We start from the raw sequence: 14863 nt of genomic DNA, 5'->3' as shown, positions 1-14863 counted from the left end.
GGTGCCATACAGACATGTGAAGGTAGTTTTATCTTGGGCCTCTGGTGCAATCATAATCTGGTTGTAACCTGAGTACCCATACAGAAAGTAATAGTAGGAACGCCCAGCAAGTCTATTCAGCATTTGGTTAAGAAAGGGCAATGGAAAATGATCTTTGCGGGTGACTTTGTTCAGCTTCCGATAGTCCATGCATACCCTCTATCCGGTGATAGTCCTAGTCGGTATCAACTCATTTTTCTCATTTGTGATCACATTCATACTCCCCTTTTTTGGCACACATTGTACCGGTGAAGTCCAAGAACTATCTGTCACACCTCCTTTTTTACGTGCGCCCGCAGGGGCGTAGGAGAGTTTTTCTAATTAAAGGACAATCGAAACGGGATTTATTATTTAATTTAGAGTCGCCACTTGGGATATTTATGGTGTCCCAAGTCACCGGTTGAATCCCGAATCGAGGAAAAGGTTGACTCTGTATTATAGTCCGCGAACCAGAAATCCGGATAAGGAATTCTGTTAACCCGGGAGAAGGTCTTAGGCATTCACGAGTTCCGCGCTCAAATGTCATATTCGGTTTATTTATCTGATTTTAATACATGTTGAACCTATGTGTAAATTTTATCTTTTTACCGCTTTTATTATTATTATTATTTTTTAATGAGAATTTCAACGTCGTGAAAACACATCTCGAACTACGTCACATCAATGCACCCGTGGTTATTGAAACATTTCGACTCCGTTGAGATTTGGATTTGGGTCACATAAATGTGCACCCGAGTTTAAGAAAGTAAATTATTAAAAGCGCATCTAAAATGACTAGCGCGTTGTGATCTTTGGGGAGGGCCGTGAAATTCACTAAACGGCCCATCCCGAATTCTAAATGTTTCATTTTTAACCATTTATTAAGGGCCCCGCAATTTATGTATTTTTGTTTGGCGAGACTCGTCTCATTTATTATTTAAAAGGCAAAACCTAAAAGCGACTATGATTTGCTATTTTTATTTTCTCTCTAAAAAATAAAGAAAAGGCCCTAATTAATTAACACGTCGACAAACTTACTATAAGGAAGGTTGCCTCCGACATTGGGCCTACAAGGACATTTGCAGCCCAACGAGCCCGGGGTTCGAGCCTGGACGGGAACATCGCGACACGAATCTGGGCAGCCCAATCAGCTACAAACGAATCGTCTGATGGCCCAGACCCAAATAGTACTTTATTTACATTATCAGTACTGAACTAGTACTCGATTAACTTGGCATTTTAAACTATTGGGATACGGAAGTGAACTATATGAAATCCGTAGCTATTTGAACTTGTTTTTACAATTATTGAAGCGAATCAATGCTTGAGAACTGTCATAATAAAAAAAAATAAACTAACACTAACCACTTTAATGATTCACGATTTTTTAATAGAGCTGCTGAAGGACACATTGAGACTAAAAACCATTCAAACCTATTTTATAACTACTGAACTAAAACATTCAAGGTAGGCCTTTTAACTAAGGTTCTAAAAGAACTACTGAAATCAAGTCACACAATACAGCCGTAGTAAACCATCCAGGGAAGTTTTGGCAGTCTACTACAATCCCTATACAGCCTGGTCATATTTAAATTACCTGTCGAGAATGAAACAAAATAGCCACTCCAAGTTCTATCTTATACTACACTAAACGGATTCACAAAGGTCTTTAACACGAAATTAACTATGACTAGTCATGAACTACTCTGTACCATGAATTTGGCTACAACCAGTATCCAACAGGTGCAAGAACCATCTAACAAGGAATTAACTACAATTGGTGATTTACTGGGAAAACCAATCCAAGAAAACTAAGCTATAATAGCCTATAATCCAGTTATTGCATAGCCCAGTTCAGTTAAGCCAATGAGACTATAAACATGAGTCTAAACATCTTAATGAACAAAAACATTCAAATATACAAATCAGAAAATGAATTAAATTAAAATCTTCAGGCTTCAATTACAAGTTCATCCTTTACATTTCAGCTTACAAATTATTGAAGTCAAGCTGTGTACCTGGGATTGGAATAGAAATAAAGTAGAAGAAAGATCATCAGCAGCAGTAATACGAACAGCAATACAACAGCAGTTCACAACAGTAAAATGACGTTCCAGACAGCCACAAACAGACTCAACCGAGCTTGAGTCAAGCCCAGATTCTACTACAAAAACTGATCTTTTAAACTCTCAAAACCTGACTTTAAGCTTTCGAAATTAGTTCCAAAATTGACTGCCTTTCAAAAGAACTCTCAAAACTCTGAAACTCTCTCCACTGATCAAAAGACAGACCCTCTCCAAGACCAAAAAAGGACCCCCCTCAACTCTGTCCAAAATCTCCCACTTATACCCAAACAACTGACCTTGCCAGCTCTCAAGAGCACTCAGGCAGAATTAAGAAACTAATTCTGCCCATGATCTTCTTTTAATTCCACTAGAGTATGTTTTTCCCCATTATCCCTTGTCCTTTCCTTATTTAATGTTCAAACAGGCATGAGCAACATATTTTAATCAATCCCTTTTAAGCCTTCCCCTACCATTATGTTTTATTCCCCATTAGCACTTAAACAAATGCATTAATTTAATGTTACCTTAGCACTTACTGGACAGAACACTTAAACCAAACACTTTTAAACTTTTAAGTCCCAAATTATCCCCTTAAACCCCTGTGATTACTATCCTACCCCAATCACTTTAAACCTGTATGAAACCTCAGCTATAGCCAATTTAAGCCTATCAATTGACTAATTAGAAACATGAAACTAACTCTCAATCAACAACATTAGGACAATTCAACAAAGGTTAGATTCATATCAGAACAAGCTCAGCAGAACAAACAAGCAGATTCGAATCATCAAACTTAATCATCAATTGAACTCAAATCAAATCCAACAGCATTTCAACCAAGATGGGGATTCAATGATTCAGGACAATGGTCAGACTGGACTATTAAGGTCAAGAAATTGATTCACACAGATGCATGAGAGTAAGCTATCTATATTCGGAACAAATATAACTCTAAATTAACCTCGAACAAAATGCTGGAACAACAAGTATACTGGCTATAAGCCCTGAGGCTGAAAATACAAAGGTCGGAAGATAAAACAACAACCAATAACTTGAGGAGAACAACTGAACTACAGACATGAACGGGTCAATCGACGAGACCATTTAATTGATTCAACACACACCAATCGACCAAGATGAGAAAAACTGGACTTGAAAAAGGTCTGAAAGAGGAGGAGGATTAATTGACTAAAATGATGAACTAATCAGTCAGAAATAAAACAACAACAAAAGAAAAAGGCAAACAAAAGAAATACCTCGAAACATCAGACCAAACCCTATCCGTTTCAGTCTGAACTTCGCCTTTAAACTTTGAAGCCAAAACGGACCTTAATCGAGTGTTCTCGACTGAGAACGCTCGACTAAAGTCGGTTAAGACCTCAAATCTCCTCTTTACTCGGACAGTTTCCAGGTTTCGGCTCTCTAGGGTCCTTCAATAGATTTAAAATTCTCCCAGTTCTAGCAAGATTCGAGCCAAAGTAGGGGTGGTTTGGGAACGAGGGAGGTCAGGTGGAGCTGGGCTGTGAACTTGGGACTGGTTGGGTAGGTTTAGCGTTTTGCTCGAATCTTCGATTGAAGATTCGAAACAAACCGGGATGATTCGAGGTTAAAGGGGTAGGGATTTGTGCTGAGGGTGGTTAGAAGGTTCAGGGGTGTGAATTTCGTGGTCACCAGCATCGTTGCCGCCGGGTTTACGGTGAAGGGATTTGGTGGTAGCTAGGGTTTCAAGGGGTCGTCTCTGAGGGGTCTGAGAGAGACGATGGGGCGAGGGGGGGTTTGGTTTGGGGGGGTGGGGTATGGTTTGAAGTATATATATGAAGGGGCGGAATGAATCCAGACCGCTCGATCTGATGAGATCAACGGTTTGGATCCATTCATTAATGGAAACGACATCGCTTCATTTACCTCGAGACCGGATCGGTCTTTAGACGGGAATGGGTCGGGGCATGGGGGCAATTTGCGGCCGTTGGATCAAATGAAATGAACGGCCTGGATCGACAGGCTTGAGACGACGTCATTTCTTCGATGCTGGGGGTGGACTGGACCGTTTGATCTTAGGAGATCGACGGTTTAGATTGAACATGGCCATACGACGTCGTTTGGTTGGCTTGGTCGATTGGGCCAGATAAGGGTGATTTGGGCTGGTTTCTGGTGGGTTGGGTGTTTGGGCTCGAGAAATTAATTAAATTGGCCCAGATTTATTTCCTTCCTCTTTTCTTTTCCTTTTCTTTTATTTTCTTCCTAAATTATTTTCTAAAATTATAAACCAAGTTAACTTATTAAAAACTAATTATCTTCTAATAACAATTATCACACCATTAAATACCAACTAAAATAAAATCGCATAATCGGAGGTTAAATACTAAAAAAAATGCCAAGTACATATTTTTTGTGATTTTCATTCTCGCAAATCCAAATATTGTTTAATTAATTCCTACTTGTAAAATTAAATCCTAAATGTACATGCAACACATATTTTTTTTGTATTTTTCTTAATTAAAAATAAACATGCACAGACAAGTACAAATAAATCACAAGCAACACAAAACTATTTTATTTTGAATTTTTGGGAGTAGTTCTTGTAGGGCAAAAATCACGTGCTCACAACTGCCCCTCTTTTTCCGGAAACATGAAGAGTTCCCGTGCAAAGTTAAAATGAGCGGATACGAGCGATTTTTTGCCCGTTCGGCTACTCCGTGTGAAGCATTTTTGAAAGATTTGACCGAACCTCTACTTCAAAGGTTTCCTACATATCCCTGGTTAAAAGGGAATCAGGTCAATATAGTTCGGGAGATTTTGGTAGCTGAGACTACCATGGAGCTGTGGTTTTACTGTTACTGCTATTGCTGCTGCTACCGCTACTCACTGACCTCCTTATTACACCATGCTAAAAAAAAACAAGAAGCTAGATTAAACTATAGTCTATGAATTACAAAATCTTATCTAGATCTTCAACCGTGCTCTTGTGTCTCTTGTTGCTTTGACGTCTTGGTGACTGGTGTTTCCTCTGATGTTTTTTTTTCTTTCTGTCTTGACTCGTAATCTTCTCTTGATCGTCGAATTTGAACTGCTTATTTCCTTCTTGTGAGCTTCGAATTATTTTTCCTTCGAAGCTTGGATTGCATTTTTCTGACTAGTGTTGCCTTCCTTCCAACTTCTGAACTTTACTTTATGCCGGGGATCTTTGTTGCAACCCTCCGCTCTCCGGGTGGGCTCCTGACTTCCACTACCACTTAAAAAGATAATGACTCTATTCTCCAGGCGGGCTCCTGACTTCAATAAACCTTAAAATATAACACCTCCATTCTCCAGGTGGGCTCCTGACTTCAACAACTTCTTAAAAATATAACCCCTCCATTCTCCAGGCGGGCTCCTGACTTCAACTACTTCTTAAAAATACAACACCTCCATTCTCCAGGCGGCCTCTTGACTTCAACAGCTTCTTCGAAATGTAATACCTCCATTCTCCAGGCGGGCTCCTGACTTCAACTACTTCTTAAAAATATAACACCTCCATTCTCCAGGCGGGCTCCTGACTTCAAAAGCTTCTTCGAAATGTAATACCTCCATTCTCCAGGTGGGCTCCTGACTTCAACTACTCTTTCGAAATGTAATACCACCATTCTCCAGGCGAGCTCCTGACTTCAACTACTCCTTAAAAATATAACACCTCCATTCTCCAGGCGGGCTCCTGACTTCAACTACTCTTTAAAAATATAACACCTCCATTCTCCCGGCGGGCTCCTGACTTCAACTACTCTTTCGAAATGTAATACCTCCATTCTCCAGGCGGGCTCCTGACTTCAACTAACTCTTAAAATATAACATTGGCATTGTTCTCCCTTGCCTCCTTAAGCATTTTCCTTCTAACTTAAATTATCTTCTTTCAGAACTGCTTTCCTCAAAACTGGCATTTCTTTTCTCTGAAAACTGCTGGGGATAACACCGGTGTTTCATTCAAAAATATATTATTCTCCTCCTTCAAAGACTACTTCCCTTAAAGCTCGTGTTTTCCTTCCTCTGGAACTACTTCCCTTAAGACTTGTGTTATCTTCCTCCCGAAATTGCTTTCTTTAAAACTTGTATTGCCTTCTTCCGAAAACTGCTGGGGATATTGCTTCCCTCAAAACTTGTGTTAGACTTCCAGAAAATTTTCGAAATGAAAAAAAACTTTCTGCCCCAGTTTGACAATCTTTCTTGTGGCATGTCTTTCCGTCATCAATAACATTTCCTGTCCCTGCTTCCAATCAAAGAAAATTTGTTAGTTTAAAATGTGGGGGGCGTTTCTGCTGGGGATGGTTTTCCCTTTTTCTTTTTCCATGCTCTGCGTTGTTCGGCTATCTTGAAACTTGGCTGGTAACTTTCGACCTTCTTGATACTTCTGTATTCACCAACTTCTCAACCGTTGTTTTCCACTTTTACTCCATACTTTCCACGACATCTTAGAGTAATCCATCATTTGGTCTTATAATGACGTCGTTTTTGTCCCGTCACGTTATCTTCAGCCTGTCCTATCCACATTTTACTTTGCACCATATTGGAAACTGGTAGTAAGCTCCGAAAATCCTTCTCAAAAACAAACTACTATATATATAAAAAAATCTTTAACCAAAAGAAATGAAAGATGATGACTTCCAAAGATAAAAAGAAAATTCTTCCTAAAGAATTGTTTGAAGAGAAGAAAAGGAAAAGGACTTATCTGAATGGTATAACCGATCTCAATGATCATGTCGTGCATTTCGGATTAATCAACCCAGTCTATTATATCAATCCATCTTTCTGATGGCCTTACTTTGCCTTTCAAAACGGTCCTGCAACTCAACTCTTTTGCCGAATCAACATCTTTGTTCGGCTTGATGCCTCGACGGATCATTTCTGTCAACCTTACCTCATTTGTCCACTTTCAATTCCTTGTCGCCTTATAGTGCCCTTCGAGGGGTTTTCACTGATAAGACTCTCTCATTTCTCTCGACTCTCGTCGCCTTATGGTTCCTGTGAAGTTTTTCACCAATAAGACTCTTTCATTTTATTTCTCTCAACTTTCGTCGCCTTATGGTGCCTGTGAAGGTTTTCACCACTAAGACTCTCTCATTTTCATTATTTTCCCTGCTTGGACCGGAGTATTATCCTGATATGAATCACTTCTGTTTGTTCGACTTGTCATCTCTCGAAAAACTGATCAGAAGGTCTTTCTTTGGACCGTAATGTGGGCTTTTGGATGGGATTAGAAAGAAAGGGTATCAAAGGCTCAAAATAATTTGACATGGGTTTAAGATTACAACTTTTGGAATCACATTTCTTATTACAAATACAACCTCTGCCCCAGTTTCTTGCTTGGGGATATTCCGACTTTTATTTTACTATGACCGAGCCGTAAAGCTGCCTACGTACCCTTAACAGGGATCAGGTCAAATGTAGTTCACACTGAATTTCCCTGTTGTTATATTTTTTTGCTTCTTTTCTTTCTTTTCTCTCTTTTTCGTTATTGATTCCAAAAGAGGGGTATGAAAGAAATAAATAAGGCTCAAAAAGGGGAACAAAGGGTAAAGTGTTTAGATAGTAGAACAAATTGCCTTCGTCATTTCAATCTTCGAAATAATGCCAAATACAAACAATCAACAATTATACCAAAGAAATCATACATAATATCTTTTTACTGCATCAGAATTGATAGCCATGTCTATGCATTTTCCTTCGATATCTGTTAAACATAAAGCACCATTGGACAATACTCTGGTTACAATGAATGGCCCTTGCCAATTCGGGGCGAACTTGCCTTTTGCCTCAGCCTGATGTGGAAGGATGCGTTTCAGCACTTGCTGGCCCACTTCAAACTTCCGGGGACGCACCTTTTTGTTGTATGCTCTTGCCATTCTTTTTTGATATAACTGGCCAAGGGACACAGCTGCCAACCTCTTTTCGTCAATCAAGTTCAACTGCTCCAAACGGGTTTTGACCCACTCATCATAATCAATCTCAGCCTCAGCGACAATCCGAATGGATGGGATTTCAACTTCCGCCGGTATTAATGCTTCAGTTCCATATACCAACAAATAAGGAGTTACACCTACCGAAGTATGGACAGTAGTGCAATAACCCAGCAACGCAAATAGTAATTTTTCATGCCACTGCCTAGAATCTTCTACCATTTTCCGAAGTATCTTCTTTATGTTTTTGTTGGCTGCCTCAACTGCTCCATTCACCTTGGGACGATATGGGGTAGAATTGCGGTGTGTAATCTTAAACTGTTGACATACTTCTTTCATCAAATTGCTGTTAAGATTAGCACCGTTATCTGTGATGATCACCTTCGGGATTCCAAATCGACAGGTGATATGTGAGTGAACAAAATCGACCACTGCTTCTTGGTCACAGACTTGAAAGTGTTGGCCTCAACCCATTTGGTGAAATAATCAATGGCTACCAGAATGAACCTATGCCCGTTGGATGCTGCTGGCTCAATTGGTCCAATGATATCCATGCCCCAAGCGACGAAGGGCCATGGCGCTGACATTGTGTGTAACTCCGATGGTGTAGAATGAATCAAATCTCTGTGTATCTGGTACTGATGACATTTGCGCACAAAACTAATACAATCTCGCTCCATGGTGAGCCAATAATAACCTGCTCGGAGTATTTTCTTTGCCAACACATATCCGCTCATATGTGGTCCACAGACTCCTGAATGTACTTCAGACATGACAGATGTAGCTTGTCTAGCATCTATGCATCTTAACAATCCTAGGTCTGGTGTTCTTTTGTACAAAACTCCTCCACTCAAGAAAAATCTGCTTGCCAACCGTCGAATTGTTCTCTTTTGATCCCCCGTGGCTTGCACTGGGTATATTCCCATTCTGATGTATTCCTTATCATGGAACCACAATTCACCATCCAATTCTTCTTCAATCATGTTGCAGTAAGCATGCTGATCTCGTACTTGAATGTGCAAAAGATCGACAAAGGCTTTGTCCGGATGGTGCAGCATTGACGCTAGGGTAGCCAAAGCATCAGCGACCTCATTATGGACCCTTGGAATATGCCTGAACTCCACTGATCTAAACCGTTGACAAAGATCATGCAAGCATTGTCGGTACGGTATGAGCTTCAGATCTCGAGTTTCCCATTCTCCTTGAATTTGGTGCACCAGAAGATCCAAGTCTCCCAAGACTAGAACTTCCCGGACATTCATGTCTGCAGCTAGCTTCATACCCAAAATGCCTGCCTCGTATTCGGCCATATTATTGGTGCAATAAAAATGAAGCTGAGCCGTAACAGGATAGTGATGCCCTGTTTCAGAAATAAGCACAACTCCTATTCCGACTCCTTTCATGTTAGCAGCCCCATCAAAGAAAAGTTTCCAGCTTGATTTTTCAGCCTGTTCTAGTTCATCAATATGCATCACCTCTTCATCAGGAAAGTAAGTCCTTAGTGGCTCATACTCTTCATCGACCGGGTTTTCGGCCAAATGATCGGCCAATGCTTGGGCTTTTATCGCCGTCCAAGTCACATAGATTATGTCAAACTCTGTGAGAAAAATATGCCATTTTGCGAGTCTTCCTATCGGCATAGGCTTTTGAAAGATATACTTCAACGGATCCAAACGCGAAATGAGGTAAGTAGTGTAGGATGACAAATAATGTTTCAATTTCTGTGCCACCCAAGTTAGGGCGCAACATGTCCTTTCCAGGTGAGTGTACTTAACCTCGTAAGCTGTGAACTTTTTGCTAAGATAATAGATGGATTGTTCTTTCCTGCCTGTGACGTCATGCTGCCCCAGTACACAACCAAATGAATTTTCCAAATCTGTCAAATAAAGAATCAAAGGTCTTCCTGGTTCTGGCGGAACCAGCACGGGTGGGTTTGTCAAGTAACCTTTTATCTTGTCAAACGCTTCTTGACACTCATCAGTCCACTTGATCGCATCGTCCTTCCTTAACAACTTGAAAATAGGCTCACAAGTTGTCATGAGCTGAGCAATAAACCTGCTGATGTAGTTCAGTCTTCCTAACAGACTCATCACTTCAGTCTTCCTAACAGACTCATCACTTCAGTCTTGTTCCTCGGAGGGGGCAATTCTTGTATGGCTTTGATCTTTGATGGGTCCAACTCGATGCCTCGCCGACTGACTATGAATCCTAACAGCTTTCCGGATGGAACACCAAATGCACACTTGGCGGGGTTAAGCTTGAGGTTGTACCTGCGAAGCCTCTGGAAGAATTTTCTCAAATCCTCGACGTGGTCGGCCTGATGCTTTGATTTTATGATCACATCATCTATGTATACCTCAATCTCCTTGTGTATCATATCATGAAATACAGTAGTCATTGCTCTCACATAAGTTGCCCCAGCATTCTTCAAACCAAATGGCATTACCCGGTAGCAATACATCCCCCATGGCGTGATGAACACCATTTTTTCTGCATCTTCTTCATCCATTAGAATCTGATGATACCCGACATAGCAATCCACAAAAGATCCAATCTTGTGCTTGGAACAATTGTCAATCAGAATGTGGATATTGGGTAGAAGGAAGTTATCCTTCGAACTTGCTTTGTTGAGATTGCGGTAATCGACGCATACTCTGATCTTGCCATCCTTCTTCGGCACAGGCACGACATTAGCCAACCAAACAGGATATCGGGTGACCCGGATAACCTTTGCATCCAACTGTTTGGTAACCTCTTCTTTAATCTTCACACTCATATCAGTCTTGAACTTCCTCAACTTTTGCTTGATGGGAGAGAATGCTGGATCAGTAGGCAATTTGTGGACCACTAAATCAGTGCTCAAACCCGGCATGTCGTCATATGACCATGCAAAAATATCTTTGTACTCGATGAGTGCTTTGACTAACTCCTCCCGGATTTTTGGCTCGAGGTGGACACTTATTTTAGTCTCTCGGACATTGTCTGTGTCCCCTAAATTGACGGCTTCTGTGTCATTTAGGTTGGGTTTGGGTTTTTCTTCAAAGTGAATTAACTCCTTACTAATCTCTTCGAAGGATTCATCCTCATCCTCGTATTTTGATTTGTAACCACAATCTACTTCTTGAACTAGCATTTCAGAATCAGATTGATTTTTAAGACTGGGCTGAGGATTCCTTATGTATGACATGTCACTAGAACTAGCGTAAAAAGAACTGTATAAAAAAGAAAACAAAAAGGAAAACCATCAGGAATGAAGAAAGGGAAATTGTATTTCATTGAATGATAAAAGATAACAAAGTTTGCACACTCAAACAGACTAAAAAGAAAAACAAAACAAAAAAACGAAATTTGGATTACAACCCTGGAATAATCCGTACAGACTTAAAGGAAAATCAAAGCAAACTACCAAGACTCCTTCCGAGTAGGGAGAGGAGTAGCCTTCCAATTAAGCTTTGTTTTTGGTCCGACCAATTGCACCTCCGTGTTGCTAGAACCCTCTCCAATTTCCACCATATTCACAGTGTCAAACAACTTCTCAAATCTTTCAATCAGCTCCTTTTCAGGATTAATCACAGAACTGGGAATTGCTGTCACTGGGCGACTCCTTGTACCGGACTTGACAAATGATCTGGAAAGACGTGGGACCGGCTTTGGAAGGACCCATGCCCTCTGTTTCAATTTCCTGGCTCTTTTTATATCTGCGGCGGTGGGCTTGAATCCTAGACCAAATGTTCCCAAGTTTTCAGGAAGAGATACGGGCTGTATGATGCCTTGCAACTCTGATCCCAAACCCTTTCCTGGTACAAAACCATTCTTCAGCATTTCATATGCTACCATGACTGATGCGGCGTTTATCTTCGGACTTGGGATACACTTCCCTTCTGTAACTTTCTCGACTGACATTGCGTCAGTAACTTGGTAGACCCATGGTCCCTTGTCATCTTCCACTTCAATGAAAGGTACAATGGTGATGTTGTGAGCACACGAATTAACTTCGCCGTGCACCACTATTTCCTGTCTGTCCCATTCAAACTTGACCATCTGATGGAGTGTTGATAGCACTGCTTTAGCTGCGTGAATCCACAGTCGCCCTAACAGCAAATTGTAGGAAATGACGATATCCAGCACTTGGAATTCCATTGTGAATTCTACTGGACCTATGGTCAGCTCCAACATTATATCCCCGACTGAGTCTTTGCCTCCGCCGTCGAATCCCCGCACATATATATTGTTCTTATGGATCCTCTCCTCTTCTACTTTCAGCTTGCTTAGAGTGGAGAGAGGACAAATGTTTGCACTTGAACCATTGTCAACCAATACCCAGGTAACTACGGCGTCCTCGCATTTCACTATCAGGTAAAGGGCTTTGTTATGCTCAGTACCCTCTACCGACAATTCATCATCGGAAAAAGTGACTCTGTTTACTTCAAAAATCTTGTTGGCTATCTTTTACAGATGGTTTACCGAGATCTTGTCGGGAACATGGGCCTCATTCAGTATTTTCATCAGTGACTGACGGTGCTCATCTAAATGGATTAGCAACGAGAGTAACGAGATCTGAGAGGGCGTTTTCCTCTACTGCTCTACAATAGAATAGTCATGCACTTTTATTTTCCTCAAAAATTCCTCTGCCTCTTCTTTAGTTACCGCTTTCTTTACCGGCGTTGGATTATTTTAGCTCTTCTTAATTCCTCGGGAGAGAAACACCTTCCTGAGTGAGTCAAACCTTGCGCTTCACAAACTTCTTCCTTGACTTCTTTCCCCTTGTAGATCACCGTCACTCGTTCATAATTCCAAGGAATAGCCTTGCTGTTGATTACTGGAAGCTGAGTTACTGGTTTTATAATAACAGGCTCTGTGCGAGCACCCTTCACGACCACAATAGGTTTACTTGCGACCCCTGGCACTACCACTTTAACTTTCTCTGGTTTCACTGCAACAATGCTTGACGACCCTCTCTCGGCTACCACCGCTGGCTTATCATCTACCCCTCTCAACTGGACCACTGAATTCCCACTGGTTACTTTTTCCTTTGAGCTGGTTTCGCTGGAACGAATCATCATTACCGTCTGTGAGGGCTTCCTGGGCTCCCCCTCTTTGTGTATCAACTCAATCATGTGTGTCTCATGGTGAGTTGGAAGTGGGTTCTGATTGATATTTGGTGCTTCTAGGGCTTGAACCTCGATCCGATGAGTATTAATAAGCTCTTGCACATCTATTTTTAACTTCCAACACTTCTATATATCATGCTCAGGGACCCTAGAACAGTACTCACATCTCACTGAGTGGTCAAGATTTCTAGGGGGAGGATTTGGCATTTTAGGCTCAATTGGATTCAACATGCCCAACTGCCTCAATCTGTGGAAAAGACAGGTATATGATTCCCCCAGTGGAGTGAAAGTTTTTGCTTCTGTGCCCTCTCATTCTTGAGGGCTTGGTTTGGTCAGAAACCTGTCCCGGGGGGATTTCTGTAGTCCCTTGGGGGTGGATATGTGTTTTGTGGAGCTGGGTATGGATTTTATGGAGCCGGCGCACGCCATTGTGCGTGTGCCGGGGTTTGGGTATAGGCTTGTGCATGATGGACGGAAAAATGGAGATCTGGTTGTGGGTAGTAGTGTTGTGGAGGGCTATATGAAGTGTGGGGGTAATTTTGGTGGTAGGGTCGTGATTGACTATAGTAGGGTGACGGGCCTCTAGATCCGAACCAGGCTCCGGACTCAATAGTCGTGACATCTTCTTTCTTTTTCTTCCCAATTACACCCCAGTGCCACTTTGAATGGCCTGGGTGGTTGCCTTGATCGCTGAATAACTCATGATCTTGTTGGACTTAAGCCCCTCCTCGACCATGCCTCCCATTTTTACAACCTCATTAAAAGATTTGCCAATTGCGTACACTAGATGTCCAAAGTAGGTCGGCTCCAAAGCCTGCAAAAAGTAATCAACCATCTCGCTCTCTTTCATTGGGGGATCTACCCTTGCTGCCTGCTCACTCCACCGGAAACCATATTCTCTAAAGCTTTCACTATGCTTCTTTTCCAGTTTGGTCAGGGACAGTCGGTCCGGAATGATCTCAAGATTATATTGAAAGTGACAAGCGAATGCTTGGGCCAAATCGTTGCATGTGTACCACCTGCTATGATCTTGTCTGGTGTACCATTCTAACGCCGACCCACTTAAACTTTGGCTGAAATACGCCATCAATAATTCATCTCTTCCGCATGCTCCCCTCATCTTGCTACAAAAACCTCTCAGATGAGCCACCGGATCACCGTGTTCATTGTACAAGTCGAATTTGGGCATTTTGAACCCCACCGGTAGTTGTACATCTGGGAACAAACACAAGTCTTAGTAAGCTACACTTACCTGACCTCCTAACCCTCTCATATCCTTGAAGGATTGTTCTATGCTTTTCATTTTTCTGAACATCTCTTCCTGTTCAGGATTTCTGGCCGGTTTTTCTATTTTCCCCGGTAGGTCAGAATGTGGATCATATGGATAGGTTTCGAGCGCTTTGAAGGTGAGCTCCGGGGGGTAATACTGGTTGTCCTGAGCTTGGAACATAGGTTCACTCGGGGATTTATGGAGTGCGGCTGGTGGAGATGCCACAAAGATAGGGGTGACTAGTGGAGGAGGGTATGGAATTGATTTTGGTGGTGGAGCTTGTGGCGTATGAGAAGTAGTGCCATGGTAGTGCTGATAAATGGGAAAACCTGGATTGGTGGTGGGATGATCCTGAGACTGAGCTAATGGTGGGGTAAAAGCCGGGTTGGCTGGGTAAGCTGGCGGTGATTGCCCTTTGGACTAGGCCTGGTACATTTCAGCCATCTGTTGCTTAAGCTTGAGCATCTCCTC

General features: G+C 41.7%; 1 protein-coding gene across 1 annotated transcript; it reads right to left on the bottom strand.

Annotated features, from left to right (window-relative positions):
* Positions 1-4893: 4893 nt before the first annotated feature.
* LOC138870655 (uncharacterized) lies at positions 4894-14572 on the bottom strand. The gene is made up of 8 exons (XM_070148481.1): positions 14375-14572; positions 11418-12457; positions 11072-11223; positions 9957-10088; positions 9179-9608; positions 8973-9112; positions 7934-8151; positions 4894-4971 (listed from the first exon to the last, which is right to left on the bottom strand). Exons 1-8 carry the CDS (start codon positions 14570-14572, stop codon positions 4894-4896), a joined length of 2388 nt encoding a protein of 795 aa, XP_070004582.1.
* Positions 14573-14863: the final 291 nt, after the last annotated feature.

This window comes from Nicotiana sylvestris, chromosome 6 (assembly GCF_000393655.2).
Source record: "Nicotiana sylvestris chromosome 6, ASM39365v2, whole genome shotgun sequence".
Taxonomy (NCBI): Eukaryota; Viridiplantae; Streptophyta; class Magnoliopsida; order Solanales; family Solanaceae; genus Nicotiana; species Nicotiana sylvestris.
Note: the sequence above shows the minus strand (reverse complement) of the source record. Positions and strands in the feature narration are given on the sequence as shown.

What these genes read in the sequence shown, in the direction of transcription:
- LOC138870655 (XM_070148481.1), bottom strand. Translation starts at nt 14,572, where the DNA reads ATGTTCCAAGCTCAGGACAACCAGTATTACCCCCCGGAGCTCACCTTC. An exon ending in AGCGTTTGACAAGATAAAAG is followed by an intron (nt 9,609 to 9,956) that starts GTTACTTGACAA and finishes TTTTTCTCACAG; the next exon opens with AGTTTGACATAATCTATGTG. An exon ending in CGAGATCTGAAGCTCATACC is followed by an intron (nt 9,113 to 9,178) that starts GTACCGACAATG and finishes GCATATTCCAAG; the next exon opens with GGTCCATAATGAGGTCGCTG.